Source organism: Rhinatrema bivittatum, chromosome 8 (assembly GCF_901001135.1).
Source record: "Rhinatrema bivittatum chromosome 8, aRhiBiv1.1, whole genome shotgun sequence".
NCBI lineage: Eukaryota > Metazoa > Chordata > Amphibia > Gymnophiona > Rhinatrematidae > Rhinatrema > Rhinatrema bivittatum.
This window is the reverse complement of record NC_042622.1, coordinates 142,270,934-142,291,050: the sequence shown is the minus strand read 5'-3', so window position 1 is coordinate 142,291,050 and position 20,117 is coordinate 142,270,934. Positions and strand designations below refer to the sequence as shown.

General features: G+C 47.0%; 1 protein-coding gene across 7 annotated transcripts in view; it reads right to left on the bottom strand.

Moving 5' to 3' along the window:
* PCNX3 (pecanex 3) overlaps positions 1 to 19,442 on the bottom strand; it is a 214,271-nt gene extending 194,829 nt beyond the window's left edge. For 4 of the 7 annotated variants that reach the window (XM_029614741.1, XM_029614743.1, XM_029614745.1 and 1 more), the window contains exon 1: positions 18,084 to 19,441. In XM_029614741.1, coding sequence (XP_029470601.1) covers positions 18,084 to 18,236 — 153 coding nt within the window. In that variant the 5' untranslated portion in view covers positions 18,237 to 19,441. Of the gene's footprint in view, positions 1 to 18,083 lie in introns of all 7 variants that reach the window. The other 3 variants (XM_029614747.1, XM_029614744.1, XM_029614749.1) reach the window with 2 other exon arrangements.
* Positions 19,443 to 20,117: the final 675 nt, after the last annotated feature.

The window sequence follows — 20,117 nt, the reverse complement described above, 5'->3', positions numbered from 1 at the left end:
TTTCAGACCTATTAGTAAAAATTTGTAACCTATCATTAAAATCATCCATTGTACCTGAAAACTGGAAGATAGCAAATGTAACCCCAATATTTAAAAAGGGCTCCAGGGGCGATCTGGGAAACTACAGACCGGTTAGCCTGACTTCAGTGCCAGGAAAAATAGTGGAAAGTGTTCTAAACATCAAAATCACAGAACATATAGAAAGACATGGTTTAATGGAACAAAGTCAGCATGGCTTTACCCAAGGCAAGTCTTGCCTCACAAATCTGCTTTACTTTTTTGAAGGAGTTAATAAACATGTGGATAAAGGTGAACCAGTAGATAAAATATACTTGGATTTTCAGAAGGCGTTTGACAAAGTTCCTCATGAGAGGCTTCTAGGAAAAGTAAAAAGTCATGGGATAGGTGGCGATGTCCTTTCGTGGACTGCAAACTGGCTAAAAGACAAGAAACAGTGGGTAGGATTAAATGGACAATTTTCTCAGTGGAAGGGAGTGGACAGTGGAGTGCCTCAGGGATCTGTATTGGGACCCTTACTTTTCAATATATTTATAAATGATCTGGAAAGAAATACGACAAGTGAGATAATCAAATTTGCAGATGACACAAAATTGTTCAGAGTAGTTAAATCACAAGCAGATTGTAATAAATTGCAGGAAGACCTTCTGAGACTGGAAAATTGGGCATCCAAATGGCAGATGAAATTTAATGTGGATAAGTGCAAGGTGATGCATATAGGGAAAAATAACCCATGCTATAATTACACAATGTTGGGTTCCATATTAGGTGCTACAACCCAAGAAAGAGATCTAGGCATCATAGTGGATAACACATTGAAATCGTCGGTTCAGTGTGCTACGGCAGTCAAAAAAGCAAACAGAACGTTGGGAATTATTAGAAAGGGAATGATGAATAAAACAGAAAATATCATAATGCCTCTGTATCACTCCATGGTGAGACCGCACCTTGAATACTGTGTACAATTCTGGTCGCCACATCTCAAAAAAGATATAATTGCGATGGAGAAGGTACAGAGAAGGGCTACCAAAATGATAAGGGGAATGGAACAGCTCCCCTATGAGGAAAGACTAAAGAGGTTAGGACTTTTCAGCTTGGAGAAGAGACGGCTGAGGGATATGATAGAGATGTTTAAAATCATGAGAGGTCTAGAATGGGTAGATGTGAATCGGTTATTTACTCTTTCGGTAGTAGAAAGACTAGGGGGTACTCCATGAAGTTAGCATGGGGCACATTTAAAACTAATCAGAGAAAGTTCTTTTTTACTCAACGCACAATTAAACTCTGGAATTTGTTGCCAGAGGATGTGGTTAGTGCAGTTAGTATAGCTGTGTTTAAAAAAGGATCGGATAAGTTCTTGGAGGAGAAGTCCATTACCTGCTATTAAGTTCACTTAGAGAATAGCCACTGCCATTAGCAATGGTAACATGGAATAGACTTAGTTTTTGGGTACTTCCCAGGTTCTTATGGCCTGGATTGGCCACTGTTGGAAACAGGATGCCAGGCTTGATGGACCCTTGGTCTGACCCAGTATGGCATTTTCTTATGTTCTTAAGTGAAGAGAGGAGTGCATTGGGTGAAGAAGCGTTCCCCCCCTCCTGCGATAAGAGGTCTGCTTGATTTGGCAATGTGATTGGGTCTTCTACAGAGAGATATAGAAGGTAGGTGTACCACGGCTGTCTGGGCCAAGCCGGCGCTATTAGGATTAGTTGAGCTGAATCTCATATGCATTTTTCTATAGTTTTTGTGATGAGAGGTATTGGAGGGAATGCATACATAAGGGGTTCCGTCCAAGGGATCAGGAAGGCGTCTTGTGTAATCTGTCGATGGCTGACTCACACTGAGCAAAAGCGAGGGACCTTTGTGTTTTCTTCTGTGGCAAAGAAGTCTATTGTTGGTACTCCCCACTTGGCGAATATGTTTAGTGTCACTTGATGGTTCGGTGACCATTCGTGATGGTAGAAGATGCGACTTAACCTGTCCGCCCGAGTAGTGATGGCTCCTGGCAGATAGGTTGCCTGAAGATGCATGCAGTGCTGATGTGCGTGCTTCAAAATTTGCAGCGTTTCCCTGCATAGGGACCATGAACCTGACCCTCCTTGCTTGTTTATGTAGAACATTGCTACTATATACCATGACTCGACGACCTTGAAGCTGAGGAAGGAAAGTCTGTAGCACATTTCTTATTGCCCTGAGTTCTAACAAATTGATTTGAAAGTTCTGTTCCTGGGCGGACCATTGCCCTTGAGTTTGTAGGTGGTCCAAGTGTGCTCCCCAACCTTTGCAAGAAGCATCGGTGGTCAGGACTGTGTTGTGGCGGACTGAATAAGGATCCCTTGGTTAGCGTCGTTCCCTTGAGCCACCACGCTAACCAAGGGTACGGTGTGAATGGCTGCCGCCATATGACCCAAGACTATGGGTACTTGACATGCTGAAGGATGTTGTGTCAACTGGAGAGAACGCAACAGGCATCGCATCTCTATTTTCCTTTCCTGCAGTAAGAAAGCCCTGGTTCTCGTGGTGTCCAAGCGAGCTCCTATGAATTGGAAAACTTGAGTTGGATTCAGAATGGATTTCTGATAGTTGACCACTATGCCTAAGCGGTCTAAGCATTGGATTGTTTGTCGCAGCTGGCTGACCAGTATCTCGGGATGGGAGGTTACTAGAAGCCAATCGTCAAGATATAGAAATATCCATATGCCCAATTGTCATAGCTGTGCCACCACCACTGCCATGAATTTCGTAAAGACTCTGGGCGCCGCTGAAAGGCCAAACGGCAGTACTTTGTATTGATAGTGCTTGCCCTGAAACTGAAAAGCCAGGTAACGCCACAAAAATTGGTTGATAGGTACGTGGGTATATGCATCTTTCAGATCTATTGAGCACATCCAGTCGTTGAGTTAAAGAAGTGGTAGGATGGTCTTTAATGATATCATCTTTAACTTCTCCTTGACTAGGTGTTTGTTCAACTCCCGGAGATCCAGAATTGGTCTGTGGCCCCCTGTTTTCTTGGGAATTAGGAAATATGGCGAATAGAATCCCTTGTTGCGGGCATGTCGTAGAACAATATGAATTGCCCGTTGTTGTTGAAGGGATGTGAGTTCCTTCGCTAGTTGGGGCTGATGGTCTTTGGCTACCCTGGTTGGCCGATGAAGTAGTCGAGGTTTTGTGGAAAACTGAAGCGGGTATCCCGCTGGTATCCCGGTTGTTATGGCTTTCCACTCTAAGAAGTGTGACGATATTCTACCCGGTGGGGTTGGCTGCAGTAGAGGTGGCCACACAATCAAAAAGATGGAGGGGTCTTGGTTGAAGTGGGGGGCTGTTGGCTCTGGGTACGTTGGCCCCTCGGGTGACCTCTTCTCTGCTGCAGCGGCTGTTTCTGAGTTTGCTGCGGAGGATTGTAGGCAGGAGGCCGATAAGCCGGATATTGCCGGAACGGTCTGCGTTGATACTGTTGCTTACAGATTGGGGCAAAGTACCGTCGATGTTTAGAATACGCTGACAGCTGTATCAATGACTGCACCGCAACGGATTGCTCCTTCAAATTGGACACAGTCTCTTGAAATATATCTCCAAAGAGGTTGTCTCCCTTGCAGGGCAAGTTTGCCAATTTGTCATGTACATCTTCGCGTATAGCACTCAAATGGAGCCATGCCATTCTCCTAGCCGCTAGGGCTGATGCCGAAGCCCTTGACGAGTATTCAAAAAACGACTTTTAAAGTACGATCCTTCAAAGTCTCCCTGCGTAGCAGTTCAAACAGCACCCCACACAATGCTTTAAGAACCAAGTTTAGGCGCCATGGAGGGCATACTTTTCGCATTGTGCGATGCAAATATTTGGCCCCTCACAAAAAATGTACCCCATCCAGAGGTACGCCATGCCTCTTGCCCCTAAGGTAGCCCAAGGCAGCCTCCTGGACCCTTAGAAAGTTGAAAGCCAAACCTTTTACCAAACCTTGTTGCAAAAAGGACAAAATGTGGGCCACCAAGGCTCGAAACAGATCCACATTATGCTCCTTGCACCAAACATCAAACACCTTCCACCCCCGCATGAATGCCAAGGAGGTGGACTTCTTCCTTGCTTGTAATAAAGTGGTAACATCCTCCTCCAAATACCCTTTTTCTCTCAGGCACTTCTCTCAAAAACCAAGCCACGAGAGAGAAGCGACCCGCCTGATCCAAAAATATAGGACCTTGGCGCAGAAGGTTGGGAAGATGAGCCAGATTTAGCGGGCCATCCACTTCGAGATTGACTAAATCCGAGAACCACAGCTGACGAGGTCACTCTGGTGCTACAAGAACTACCTGCCCCAGATGAAGCTCTATTCTTCGCAAGACTTTGCCAACCAGCGGCCACAGTGGGAACACATACAGGAGAATTCCCTGTGGCCATGGAAGGACCAAGGCATGGACTCCTTCTGCCCCGTGCTCTCTTCTTCGCCTAAAGAACCTCAGAGCCTTGGCATTCTTGCATGTTGCCATGAGATCCATGCACAGTACTCCCCACCTGCAACGAATCAGGAGCATGGCTTCCTCTGACAACTCCCACTCCCCGGGATCCAATTGTTGGTGCCTGAGGAAATCCGCCTGGTCAGTGTCCAACCGGGCTATATGGGAAGCTGCCAGCAACTCCAGGTGACTAACTCTTGGGCCTCCTGCGCCACTGCCTGACTCTTGGTACCACCCTGCCGGTTGATGTAAGCCACTGCCGTTGCATTGTCCAACAAAAGTTTCAATGGTCTGCCCTGAACAAGAGGCAAGAAGGCCTGCCATGCTAGACCCACCACTCTCGTCTCTAGATGGCTGATGGACCACGACATCTCCTCTGGAGACCAGTGTCCCTGCACCACTTGAACCTGACACACAGCCCTCCCCCCGGTTGGATGAGCTGGCATCGATTGTGACCACTATCCAATTCGGAACCTCCAAGGACATCCCGCAGCTCAAACTGTCCCAACACAGCTACCAATCCAAACTTGATCTGGCGCTTTCCATAAGAGGCAGTGGCAGATGAAATTGCTCAGATACTGGATTCCACCTGGAGAGCAAGGCTGACTGAAATGGCCACATATGAGCAAATGCCCAAGGGACCAAATCCAAGGTGGAAGCCATAGACCCAAGAACCTGCAGATAGTCCCAGATCCTGGGAACTGCACTGCTTAGCAAACTGCTAATTTGACCCTGGATCTTAACAATCCTCTCCTCGGTAAGGAAAACTCTCCCGAGCCTGGTGTCGAAACAAGTTCCCAGAAATTCCAGAACTTGAGACGGTATTAGCTGGCTCTCATGCAAATTCACAACCCAGCCCAGGGACTGTATGCGGTGCCACACTACCGCCACATGACAGAGGTCCTCTGACTTTGCGCGAATCAACCAGTCGTCCAAATACAGGTGAATAAGGATGCTCTCCTGCCAAGCAGCTGCTGCCACGACGACCATCATCTTTGGAAAGGTCCTCGGGCATTGTTGCCAACCCAAAAGATAGGGCACAAAACTGAAAATGATCTCAGAGGATCATGAACCTGAGAAATCTTTGATGGTCCAGACGAATTGGGATGTGGAGATTGGCTTCTCTAGATTTGGCCGAGGCCTAAAACTCCCCTTTGCACACTGCAGCAATCACAGACATCAACATTTCCATCCGAAAACTAGGTACTTTGAGCACCAATTCACCTTCTTTAAATCCAGAATTGCCCGAAAAGCACCATCCTTCTTCTGAACTACAAAATAACTTGAATACCTTCCTATTCCCTATTCCTCAACCGGTACTGGAACGATGGCCAACAGATGGAGACTGACGTTTCTCGAACTACCCGCCTTTTCTGTTCATAAATGCAAGGGGAGATTATGAATAAATCTTTTAGCGGCCAAGCAAATTCTAAAGCGTAACTGTATTATATCACACTTAGGACCCACTGATTCAACGTGATCTTGGCCCACTCCTTGAGAAAGGATGTTAACCAACCTCCAATTCTCGGATCAGAGGAGTGGGCCGGCCCTCACTTCATTGGGAGGACTTGGAATCAGAGGCTGCCTGACTAGAACCATTTCTGACTGGTCTACAGCCTCGAAAGGACTGTCTTTAAGACTGCTGTCTCCCGGCACCTTGCCTCTGACTTCCTCCTGAAGGACGAGACCGGAAATGAGCCCATGCCGAAGAGAAACCTCTGTCGACCTTCGGCTTGTCCTTCAGCATCTTGTGCCCTTTAGTGTCTCTGAGAATCTTCACAAGCTCCTCCAAGTCCTCACCAAAAAGCAGCTTCCCCTTAAATGGAAGTGATCCCAGCTGAGATTTAGACTAAACATCCGCTGACCAGTTCTTTAACCACAGAAGCCTTCTAGCGAAGACCGCGGACATCATCGAACGAGAGGAAGTGCGTTTGAGATCATACAAGGCATCCACCCTGTAGACCACAACAGCTTCCAGCCTCTCGGCCTGCTTCGCGTCCTCAGGGGATAACGACTTCTTGAACTGCAATTGCTGTACCCAGCGCAATCCGGCCCAGAGCATAAAACTGCTACACATAGCAGCGCGAATGCCCAACACCAATACTTCAAAAATCTTCTTGAGTTGCACCTCCAACTTGCTATCCTGCATATCCTTAAGGGCCGCCAATCCCACCACTGGAATAGTTGTCTTCTTCATCACCTGCCAAAACCGAAGCATCCACCTTCAGCATCCGCAAAAGATCCAAAGTGTCCTCAGGCAAAGGATCCAACTTCATGGTCCTGCCTATCTTCAAGATTGTATAAGAAAACTGGTTCTTACCTGTTAATTTTCGTTCCTCTAGTACCATAGATCAGTCCAGACCCCTGGGTTTTGCCTCCACTCCAGCAGATGGAAACAGAGAAAGTTTTACTGACACTTAACCCAAGGTACCACGTGCAGTCCCTCAGTACTGAACTGTACCAAAGCCAGAAGAAAAAACAAAGACAACCTCTTAATTAACTAATCTCCCCCGAATGAGCAGTGGGAAGAGGAAACCTGGTAACGCCAAACACATCTATACAACTCTGTGTAGGACTAACATTCCTTCAGAGTAATCACAACAGATCGTAAGTACTTTTCAATTCCCCCTTTCCTCCAGAGCGCGGGAACTCTGGATTGATCTGTGGTACTACAGGAATGAAAATTAGCAAGTAAGAAGCAATTTTCCTCTCTCTGTACATACCCAGATCAGTCCCAGACTCCTGGAATATACCAAAGCTTCCCTAAACAGGATGGGACCTGTGAGAGTCCTGCTCGAAGTACACTTTCACCAAAACCCATAGCCTCTGGGGCCTGGACATCTAAGCAGTAATGCCTGGCGAAAGTGTTAAATGATTTCCAAGTAGCCGCTCCTGTGGCAAAACGTGCTGACACTCGGCCCAAGAGACTGCCTGAGAATGAGGAGAATGCACCCTTAGCCCCTCTGGAACAGGGCGACCTTGACAGATATACACAAAGCTAATAGCCTCTTTCAACCACTGCGAAATAATGGCTCTTGATGCCTTATGACCTTTCTTGGCACCCCTCCATAGCACAAAAAGATGATCCGACGAGCAGACGCTGTTCGTAACCTTCAGGGAGTGCAACAAAGCACACCTCACATCTAACCGTCGCAACTCTTTAGCATAAGGCGTCGCAGGATCCAATGATGGCAAAGACGGAAATTCCACCGACTGATTTAAGTGGAATGGGGAAACCACATTCGGCAAAAAGGTTGGACCCATTTCTCAAGGAAGCCCCTGCATCTGAAATTCTCAAAAAGGGCTTTCTACATAAGGCCTGAAGTTCGGAGACTCAGCGAGCCGAACAAATTGCCACCAGGAAAATCACCTTCAAAGTGAGATCCTTCATAGTAGCTCACTTCAGGGGTTCAAACGGAGATGCACACATACTCTTCAGGACTACATTAAGGTTCCAGGACAGGCAAGGTTTCCAAACTGGAGGACGCAAATGTTTAGCCCCGCCCCCCCCCCCCCTGAAGAAAACGCACAATGTCCGGAAGTGCCACCAGAGATACTTCGCGAACCTTGCCACGAAGGCAGCCTAAAGCTGCCACCTGAACTCTGAGGGAATTAAAGGACAGACCTTTAACCAATCCCTCCTGCAGGAAAGCTAAAACATCAACCACCGAGGCTCATTGAGGACCTACCTTCTGTCCCGTACACCAAAACTCAAACACTTGCCATACTCTCACATATACCAGGGAAGTGGAAGTCTTTCTAGACTGGAAGAGAGTAGCGAAGACCCCTTCAGAGTAACCCTTATTCCTTAATCGCTCCCTCTCAAAAGCCAAGCTGCTAGACAAAAGTGATCTGCCTGATCCAAACGGGTCCCTGATGCAGCAGATTGGGCAGATGCACTAGCCGCAATGGACCATCCACTGCTAGGTTGACCAAGTCAACAAACCATGGATGCCTCGGCCACTCTGGGGTAACTAGAATCACTTCGCCTGGATGGACTTCTATGCAACGCAAGACCTTACCGACCAACAGCCAAAGCAGAAACACATACAGAAGGACCCCCGTCAGCCAAGGCAGGACTAAGGCATCCACTCCACCTGCTCCTCTTTCTCTTCGCCGACTGAAGAACTGTGGGATCTTAGCATTGTGAAAAAAGTCACCATAAGATCCACACACGGCATGCCCCACCTTTGACGGTTGAGGCATACCACTTCCTCCGACAACTCCCACTCTCCGGGATCTAGCTGATGCCGGCTCAGAAAATCCACTTATACACTGTCCGGCCTACTATGTGAGAGGCCACTAGCTGCTCCAGGTGCTGTTACGCCCAACAAATTAACTCTTGAGCTTCTGAGCCACTGCCAGGCTTTTGGTGCAACCCTGCCGATTGCCGTTTCTGCCCCCTCACCAGGGGCAGAAACGCCTGAAGGGCTAAGAATACAGCTCTCGCTTCCAAGCAATTGATGGACCACGAGGCTTCCTCCACCGATCTTGCACAAACTGGTTCCAGCACACCGTTCCCCATCTGGAGAGACTGACAATTGGTGGTGACGATCATTCAGGTCAGGATTTCCAAGTTCACACCCCACCTTAACTTGTCTGGCATGAGCCACCAAGAGAGACTAGATCGAGCAAACTCCATAAGGGGACGCAAAAGCTGAAACTGCTCTGACTACGGGTCCCAGCAGGATAGCAAAGCTGACTGCAGAGGCCTCATATGAGCAAATGCCCATGGAACCAATTCAAAGGTGGAAGCCATAGATCCAAGAACTTGCAAGTGATCCCATACCCTTGGTATTTGCTTCTGCAATAATCTTTGAACTTGCTTTTGCAACTTGGAAATCCGGTCTTCATGGAGGAAAATCCTCCCCACTCTGGTATTGAAACGCGCTCCCAAGAATCCCAAATCCTGGGAAGGAACAAGATGACTTTTGCTCAGATTGACTATCTAACCCAGAGAGCGCAATCGGTCGAGGACTACGTCCACTGCCTTCCGACAAAGGATCTCCGACTTACCCCGAATCAACCAGTCGCCCAGATAAGGATGGACTAGGACCCTGTCCCTCCGGAGCACCGCCACCACAATCATTACCTTGGTAAAGGTCCTGGGCACCGTCACCAGCCCAAAAGGTAGGGTAGAAAACTGAAAATGCTCTCCCAGAATCATGAATCCCAGAACTCTGATGATCGACTGGATTCCGATGTGCAAGTAAGCCTCGGTCAAATCCACAGATGCTAGATACTCCCTTTGTGCACAGAGGCAATCACCGAACATAAGATTTCCATCTGAAACCAAGGAACCTTTAAAGCGGCGTTCACCTTTTTAAAATCTAGGATGGTACGGAACGTGCCATCCTTCTTGAAATAAATGGAATAGCGACCCATCCCTCGCTCTCCCAGTGGGACAGGCATAATAGTCCCAAGCTTGTGAAGATGAGCAATGGTTTCCTGCACTGCCAGCCTCTTTTCTTGATATGCACAGGGGGAGACAAGAAACTGATCTCTTAACAGCTGAGCAAATTCTAAGTGTAGCCTTGACTTATCACGCTGAGGACCCATTGGTCGGACATGTTCTTGGTCCACTCCTCGAAGAACAGAGCCAGTCGGCTCCCTATTACTGGAACGGAGGAGTGGATCAGCCTCGCCTCATTGTACGGATTTGGCGCCACCTCTGCCCTACCTACACCCTCAAAAGGACTGCTTTCAGGATGATTGTCTACTGGAGGACTGTCTCTGAGAACTCCCAGATGCCCTCATGAGCCGAAACCATCGACTAGCTCTGAAGCGGGAACGGGAAGGAAGAGAGCCTTTTGCCTTTAGTTTATCTTCCAGCAGTTTATGGACCTTATTCTCCCTGAGAAACTTAAATTTATTTATTTTTTATTTTTATTTATTTGTTTTTCTATACCGATGTTCATCGGACATATCACACCAGTTTACAGTGGAAACAGAGGAGTCTGTTAGAGTGGATCTCTTGTTTTACAATGGAACATTGTGTCATTTAATATTAAACAATTTTAACATTTTACATTGAAATTTGTGACATTTTACAATGAACATTTTTTATTGAACATTTTACATTTAACTTTGTGACTTGTTGTATTGTGACATGTTGTATTGGGCTTTATGACATTATGTAGTGGGGCTTGCTTTACATAAGAACATAAGAAAATGCCATACTGGGTCAGACCAAGGGTCCATCAAGCCCAGCATCCTGTTTCCAACAGTGGCCAATCCAGGCCATAAGAACCTGGCAAGTACCCAAAAACTAAGTCTATTCCATGTAACCATTGCTAATGGCAGTGGCTATTCTCTAAGTGAACTTAATAGCAGGTAATGGACTTCTCCTCCAAGAACTTATCCAATCCTTTTTTAAACACAGCTATACTAACTGCACGAACCACATTCTCTGGCAACAAATTCCAGAGTTTAATTGTGCGTTGAGTAAAAAAGAACTTTCTCCGATTAGTTTTAAATGTGCCCCATGCTAACTTCATGGAGTGTCCCCTAGTCTTTCTACTATCCGAAAGAGTAAATAACCGATTCACATCTACCCGTTCTAGACCTCTCATGATTTTAAACACCTCTATCATATCCCCCCTCAGTCGTCTCTTCTCCAAGCTGAAAAGTCCTAACCTCTTTAGTCTTTCCTCATAGGGGAGTTGTTCCATTCCCCTTATCATTTTGGTAGCCCTTCTCTGTACCTTCTCCATCGCAATTATATCTTTTTTGAGATGCGGCGACCAGAATTGTACACAGTATTCAAGGTGCGGTCTCACCATGGAGCGATATAGAGGCATTATGACATTTTCCGTTTTATTCATCATTCCTTTTCTAATAATTCCCAACATTCTGTTTGCTTTTTTGACTGCCGCAGCACACTGAACCGACGATTTCAATGTGTTATCCACTATGACACCTAGATCTCTTTCTTGGGTTGTAGCACCTAATATGGAACCCAACATCGTGTAATTATAGCATGGGTTATTTTTCCCTATATGCATCACCTTGCACTTATCCACATTAAATTTTATCTGCCATTTGGATGCCCAATTTTCCAGTCTCAGAAGGTCTTCCTGCAATTTATTACAATCTGCTTGTGATTTAACTACTCTGAACAATTTTGTGTCATCTGCAAATTTGATTATCTCACTCGTCGTATTTCTTTCCAGATCATTTATAAATATATTGAACAGTAAGGGTCCCAATACAGATCCCTGAGGCACTCCACTGTCCACTCCCTTCCACTGAGAAAATTGCCCATTTAATCCTACTCTCTGTTTCCTGTCTTTTAGCCAGTTTGCAATCCACGAAAGGACATCGCCACCTATTCCATGACTTTTTACTTTTCCTAGAAGCCTCTCATGAGGAACTTTGTCAAACGCCTTCTGAAAATCCAAGTATACTATATCTACCGATTCACCTTTACCCACATGTTTATTAACTCCTTCAAAAAAGTGAAGCAGATTTGTGAGGCAAGACTTGCCCTGGGTAAAGCCATGCTGACTTTGTTCCATTAAACCATGTCTTTCTATATGTTCTGTGATTTTGATGTTTAGAACACTTTCCACTATTTTTCCTGGCACTGAAGTCAGGCTAACCGGTCTGTAGTTTCCCGGATCGCCCCTGGAGCCCTTTTTAAATATTGGGGTTACATTTGCTAACCTCCAGTCTTCAGGTACAATGGATGATTTTAATGATAAGTTACAAATTTTTACTAATAGGTCTGAAATTTCATTTTTTAGTTCCTTCAGAACTCTGGGGTGTATACCATCCGGTCCAGGTGATTTACTACTCTTCAGTTTGTCAATCAGGCCTACCACATCTTTTAGGTTCACCGTGATTTGATTCAGTCCATCTGAATCATTACCCATGAAAACCTTCTCCATTACGGGTACCTCCCCAACATCCTCTTCAGTAAACACCGAAGCAAAGAAATCATTTAATCTTTCCGCGATGGCCTTATCTTCTCTAAGTGCCCCTTTAACCCCTCGATCATCTAACGGTCCAACTGACTCCCTCACAGGCTTTCTGCTTTGGATATATTTAAAAAAGTTTTTACTGTGAGTTTTTGCATCAATTTGTGTTGAGACTTTGCAGTAAGGGTAGTAGAAGTTCTGTAGGGAGTCATGCTGAGATTTTAGAGGAAGAGAGTATTGTTGAAGGTTTGCATCTGGTATGGTAAGAAAGGTTAGGTTTTTGGGGTTGATCACAGCTTGTGAGTATGCGGATTTGATGTGGGTGTTGAGTGAGGGGGGTGGGGGGTGTATGGTGGAGCGCTTGTGTTCATGTGTTGGGTAGTCGTTGGGTATGCTTTTTGGAAGAGCCATGTTTTTAGGTTCTTTTTGAAAGATTGGGTTGTGGGGTTGAGCCTGTAAATCATCTCCTCCAAGTCTTTACCAAAGAGTAATTTCCCTTTAAAGGGCAAAGCCCCTAACTGGGACTTGGACGAAACACCAGCCGACCAATTCCTCAACCAGAGGAGCCTCCGAGCCAAAACTGCCAACATCATGGTTCTGGAGGAAGTTCTAATAAGATCATATAAGGCACCTGCACTATACGCTACAACGGCCTCTAGACGCTTCGCTTGTCTTGTCTCAGATTCAGATAAGGACCTGTCTGCTTGTGACTGTTGCACCCCGCGTAAGCCAGCCCTCAACATAAAATTGCTACACATAGCAGCTCAAACACCAAGGGCAGACACCTCGAAAATCTTGAGGTGCATCTCCAGCTTTCTATCCTGAAGGTCCTTCAAAGCCATAGAACTAGCCACTGGGATGGTTGTCTTCTTGGCAACCGCCGAAACAGAAGCATCCACCTTCGGGACCTTCAGAAGTTCACGCGCATCCTCTGGCAAAGGATATAACTTATCCATGGCCCTGCTGACCTTCAGGCCTGTCTCAGGAGTATCCCACTCCCTAAATAGCAAGGCGCTGACCAACTTGTGGAATGGAAAAGACCTCGTCGGACCCCTCAGGCCAACCATGACTGGGTCCACTGCTCCCAATTCTGAATTCTCTCGTGGTACCTCTATGCCCAGCTCCTATAGCACGGCGGGAATAAGGGGGGGGGGCCCCCCAACTCCTCCTTGTGGAACAACCGTACTACCTTGGGATCATCACCATTGACAGCTGTGGCCTTTGACAAGTCCCGAATTGGATCCTGCTCTGACACAAACAGATCTGAGCTTGGAGGATCCTACGCTAATCCCTCATCCGCCCACAACTCTTCGAAACAACCTTCTGCAGCAGGCATCAGCACCAAGGGCCATGGAACACACTGAACTCGTGGCCCCCAAAACCCCTGAGGGCCTGGTCCCCTTCACAGACCTCACTGGCGCCCCCTAATATGCCCTGTGCTGCAGGGACTTCCTGGCTTTATAAGCCTTGTGTAATAATAGCATAAATTCTGAGGAAAAAGTGGAGGATGTATCAGAATCCCCATGGAGGTCATCCTCACTCCCAGAGAAGGGACTTCCAGCATCTGGACATCCCCCCCCCCCCCCCCCCCCCCCCCCCCCCCCCCCGGGAGTCCCCACCTCAGGAGATAATGGAAGGAAACCCCCCCTCCCCTTCCGCAGTCCACGCTGCAGCCCTGAAGTTAGACAAAATGGCCACAGTTCCCGCACTCAGTGGGAAGGGATCTCCGACGGGCTGCCGCACCAGTTAGAGTTTCCCACTCACGGCACCTAGATTGTTTAATGTTCACTGCACTCCCTGAAAAGCCCTCCGCACCGGAGAGGCACCAGAAGCATTTCCTGACGTGGGAAAGGCGCGCGCACTCATCACCACACGCCATACAAGCAGAGCCTTGCTGCAAGCCGACGGACACTGGATGGCATGAGCTGCACAGGGAACACCGTCAATGGGAGGGGAGAACAAGCACCAAGCCGCTCGAAAGCCAGCAGCATAAGAGTTGGGGAAATTGTGCCGTCCCACGGCAAACCCCCAGCCGCTTTTTCCTGACCTTTTTTTTTTTTTTTAAACAAACTAAGGAACAAGAAAAAAACAAGCACTTTCCTTAACCAAATAATGGCTGCAGGCTCAGGTTGTCTTCTAGGGCAATGGAATTGGGACCCCCAGTTTTAAGCCCTGTCCGGCGAAGAAAGGACTGAGCAATAAAGGGTCTCCAACCCTCTGCTCCTCTGCCTCAAGAACCAGGGGGAATGACCCCACCAGGATCTAGCAGCCCCCTAAGAAAGCCCTAAGTATATTCTCTTTTATCTTTTTTTTTTTTTTTTTAAGTCAGACTGCAGGCTTTGCACCTCCATCATCTGCTGGAGACAGAGAAATATTGACGGACTGCAGGTGCCACCTCGGGTTAAGTAGAAGTGTCAGTAAAACTTTCTCTGTCTCCATCTGCTGGAGGGGAGGCAAAACCCAGGAGTCTGGACTGATCTGGGTACATACAGGGAACTGGAGTCTCCCACTCCTGAAGCACTAACTCCTTCTCTGACTTGTGGAAAGGAAATGTCTTGGTTTGCTCCCTCAGGCCCCACATGACCGGATCCACTCCCTCGTGGTCCAAATCAGCCTGGGGCCTTTAATACCTAGTTCATTTAGAACATATGGTATTAAGGGCCACAATTCCTCCCAGCAAAAAAGACTAACTACCTTCAGATCATCTCCCTCCACCAAGGGTGCTTGATCCCGTGCCTCATCAGGGTACGTGCCGTCCAAATGAGGATCTACCCCAGACAGATCATCAGCCTCCGAGGGATTATCAGCATTCCCCAGGGGCAACTGACACACCAGCACTCTTCAAACTCTGGTTGCCCCACCAGATCAAGAAGAATGCAGCCTCTTAGCCATAACTGCCTCCTACAGGTCCAGTGGTTTGGGGTGGCAATGTCCAGCCACCTTTTTAGCCAGAAAAGCTTTGTGCATAAGCAAAACAAAATCCGTGGAAAAATCCTATGATTCTTCTGGATCCTGCTCCAGGAGGTCTTCCTCCTCCTCCCCAACAAAGGATTCCGGGGCTCTGAGGGCCTTCGATCTGCCAGCAACAGCAGCAGGAGGCAGGGCATAGTCTTTGCAGGCCGTCAGTCAAGGTAGCAAAAGAAGACAAAATGGCCACCATTTCCGCCAAAATCGAAAAGGCACTTTTAGGCTGCTCGGCTCCCCCCTGCACTACCCACAGAGGATTGCTGCCTGTCCAAGGCTCCCCATGCGCTCCCTGAGCTGCCGCTCCCCCCCTCCGGAGATGCAGCAGGAGCAAGTACCAGCAAGGGAGAGGCATGAGTGTGCATCATCCCCACACGCACTGCCCACACCATGCGGCATGGCAGCAAAAGCCTCACTAGCTTTAAAATTTTATTTTTTTTTTACAAAGGCCGCTCCAAGCCGACCTCGCCACTAGAAGCCAACCTCAAGAACATCCGAAGACCCAGCAGGATGCCGCAAATTTGAACACCCGACTGGTATAAGCAGAAAAACAAAAAAAACAGAAAGGCTTTTATTTTATTTAAAACTTTATACTTGCGGCTGCAGGCTCCGTCTGTCCACCTGCAGGAGGGAAGAGAGGGAACTGGCCCCACCAGTTATCTCCCCCCTCAGCAGGTCAAGGATCCAGGCAGACCCAGGGGTTTCCAACCCCTCCCGCTCATCTGCTCCTCCACCTGAAAGGACGGCCCCACCAGATCCTACTGACCTTCAGGAAGGGCTAAGTAGGAATGCTAAGAGTGAGTCTAAAATCCTTCCCTTTCTTTTTATATTCCCCAAGCTGCAGGGTTTGCACCACCTTCCATCTGCTGGAGACAGAGAAATACTGACAGACTGCAGGTGGCACACCAGGTTAAGTGACAGTGCCAGTAAAACTTTCTCTGTCTCCATCTGCTGGAAGGTAAGCAAAGCCCGGAATCTGGACTGATCTGGGTACGTACAGGGAACAATGGCTGCATCTAACTGACCCGAACTGGGCTGTTACATCACTGCATTCTGATTCTGGAGCAGAATTTATAGATCTAACCAAATAAACACCTCTGTGAATTTCCCCCAAACTTGTTTGAACATAAGAAATTGCCATGCTGGGTCAGACCAAGGGTCCATCAAGCCCAGCATCCTGTTTCCAACAGAGGCGAAAACCAGGCCACAAGAACCTGGCAATTACCCAAACACTAAGAAGATCCCATGCTACTGATGCAATTAATAGCAGTGGCTATTCCCTAAGTAAAATTGATTAATAGCCATTAATGGACTTCTCCAAACCTTTTTTGAACCCAGCTACACTAAATGCACTAACCACATCCTCTGGCAACAAATTCCAGAGCTTTTTTTTTTTTTGTTACGTAATAACTACATCCCAGGAAGTTTGCATGATCATCAACATGTTGAGAAAATGCACACTAATCAATTCAGTAAGCAATCAACTCTATAAAAATAGAGAACATTTTAGTATAGTAAATGACAGCAGAGGCCACTCCAGGCCCTACCATCTCCCTCTTTGGTTCTTACAAGTCACACATTAAGCCAGAATCTAGACCCTCTCCCACTCTTTACCACCAAGCTTTTTAATAATCTGCACTGTTCCCACAACTAGTGAAGCAGTTTTCCGAAACAGCCAGCTGCCTTGTGCTCATTGATATTAGAATCATTACCCCAGCTTTCCTGGAAGTCTGACAGTTGTACAACCACGCTCTACACATCAGCTTGTATTGCCCCTTTTTGTCCCTCTCACGTTCAGTGTAACTGAACACTCAAGGCCCCTCCTTCATTTCTTCCAGCTCAGCTGTCTGTGCCACTGCACTCCATATCTGTCCCAAGCATGTTTAAATTCCAACATGGTCCTGGTTGCCACTACTTGCACTGGTAGACTATTTCAGGCATCTACCATCCTCACAGTAAACATGTTTTTTCTCTGAATCTTCTTTCCTTCAAATCAAGACAACTTATCCTCACATTTCTTTTCCTATGTAAAATGTTATCTCCCTCTACTTTACTGAAACCTGTCAACTATCTGAATGTTTCTATCATGTTCCCCTTTCTTTTCTTTCCTCCAGTGAGTACTCTCTGAATGCCTTAAGTCTTTCTTGGTAGGATCTGTGTTACAGGCTTTGTATTGTTTTAGTAGCCCTTGTCTAAATGAATTCTAGCCTCTCAATGTCCTTAAGAAGCTATGGCCATCAGAACTGACTACTGTACTCAAGGTGGGATCTGACTAGTGACCTATTACAAAGGCAATATTACCTTCTTTTTACTCTAATACTTCCCCTTTTGCAACCAACCAAATTACTAAACAGAGGTAGCAACAGGAAAATAAGGTAAACATTTATCTCATAACTAAATAAATATTTTTCACTAACAATCATACATGCCAACTCTACAGAGACCCTAGGGAGTGCATTCTTTGTTGCTGTTTTACATGCTGGTTAAGATTTAATCCTATAGAGCAAACAAGAGAAAGTCATCAATGGAAGCAATTTCTGTGTGTGTGAAATCTATTGTTTATCTAGACATATAGGACATCAAACTGGTACAGAAAAAGAAATGAAAAAACAAAGAAAGAGGAGGTCTGTGTGAGACATCCCACAACACAGAGATCTGTGACAGCCACATCAAGAACCTAGCGAATACCATCCTTGCTCTGTGCAAAGAAATTCCAAGGCTCACAACACTCACCATGTACAGCAGGAAGGGAAACGTGAGCAGGAAGATCCAGGTGTAGAGGTGGAAGCAGTTGGAGAAGGTGCTCTGGTGGGGATCAAAATACCAGCCCCCTGTGAGCGATGCCCAGACACCCTGCCTCAGGATCTGCAGCACCTGAGAGCCCATGGTGTCCACGTCTGTCGTCCTGAGTACTGCAGCCACTCTCTCTCTTGACAGACAGTACCTGTATCCTCACTACAATTGTTCCCTCCCCATGATCAATGATAACTCTGCATCTCACCCATGAAACTAGGAAGACAAGATATAATCCAGCTTGATGGACCAGTCACAACGTGACCCACCACTCTTCCACTAACAGCCCAAAGGAGTCTTAAGAACCACCAGGGGTGGAGTCACCCCCAGGGCCATACTGCTTGCTCCTATCCCAAAGCTTTCCACAACCATTCACAACATTTTGCACCCAGTTCAGGCTCTATCTAGTAAACAGAAAGCAAATGAAATGAGATGGGAGAAGAAAAATGAACAAAGGTTGAATCCCACAAACGCAGTGAGGAATATTAGAAGGCAGTAGGATCAAACCTGTCCAATACTGTAACCCAGATCAAAAACAGGAGTAAATCTGTGGGGAGGAGAGGAAGAGAGCAATGTCCATGAGATCGTGAACCCAAGAGAGTCGCATAGTGAGGCAATAGCCACACGGCGTTTTCAGGAGGGGTCTATATGATGGTCATGACAACATATTCATACAGAGTACAGGGACACAATCAAGCAGAAAAGTTACATGCACCAAAGCATGATACGCAAACCCGGAGGGCAAAGACATATGCATGCAGACTAGTGACAAGCACACATGTACAGCGATGAAATGTACACAACTAAGACGATAACATGTAAGCAAGGAGAAAGGGAGCAATACACGACAAACTGTTTAAAAAAATACTTGGACACCCCTCCATATCCCCTATCATTGTAATAAATACTTAAATCAGCAGATGCCCTTTGACTCCCCTCCTCCCGAAATTAAACTAAAAAATCAACACCTTAAACTGACGCTGCTAACAGCAAGCAGGGATGAGAGGGGGGGCGTGAAGTGGGACATAAAAAAATAACACAGAAACCCACCCCCCCTACACTCACTCAGACTCACACATAGACACACAGAACTATATCCGCCTTCCGCTCCACGCCGGAAGTGCGCGCATAATCCGCCTGCTCATTGGCCAGAAACCCGCCTCTTCCCGCCGTTAGGACGGCGGAAGGAACTACGAAACACTGCCCCACTCCTTCCAGGCGCAACTCTTTAGGTCATGCCACGACTACTATCGCCGAGGTCCTTCCTTCACTCTTCTCTCGCTTCAGTGAGGGAAACTGGTCCGAGTCATGTAATCAGTGGCGGTTGGACTGTTAGCCGCGAGCCCTAGTATCTGCCTACGCATGCTTCTATTGGTCTATTGGGATCCAGTCCTTCCTGCCCGGAAAGACTGCCCATTGGTTACTGTTATTATCACTATTTTGTCATTTTTTTCCTTTTCTTTTAAACACTTTATATATCATTTCAGCAACACATATAATAATTGTCATCCTAATAAAGTTATCTGAATTTGGTGAGCAACACACGAACCACACCCACGCATCCCAACATGCTTCTTGCTGTTAAAAAGCTTGCGGGGATTCTGGGACTTGTAGTCCCAGTTCTTTCTCTGTGCCATCCTCTGCCCGCTCAATTTTTTTCCTCCTGGCGGGGGCGGGGTTCTGCAGGCCGGATCTGGGTTTTGTTTTGTTTTTTACCGTGGACAAGTAACACAAGTGGGTTGCATCATCTGATGGCGTTGGGTCAGACTTGATCTCTTCAAGCTGAATCTTCCAGAAGTTTTCTGAGCATGCGCGGTGAATTCGCGCCAGCAGCCTCTGCATGAGCCTTGCCCTCATACAGGCCAATACAGAAAAACATGTGGGAGAGCTGGGGAGTGCCTGCTCTCCTGGGCGCACGATTCAGGAGGGTGGCCTATGCAAATTAGGGCCCGCGGTAAAAGGAGGCGCTAGGGA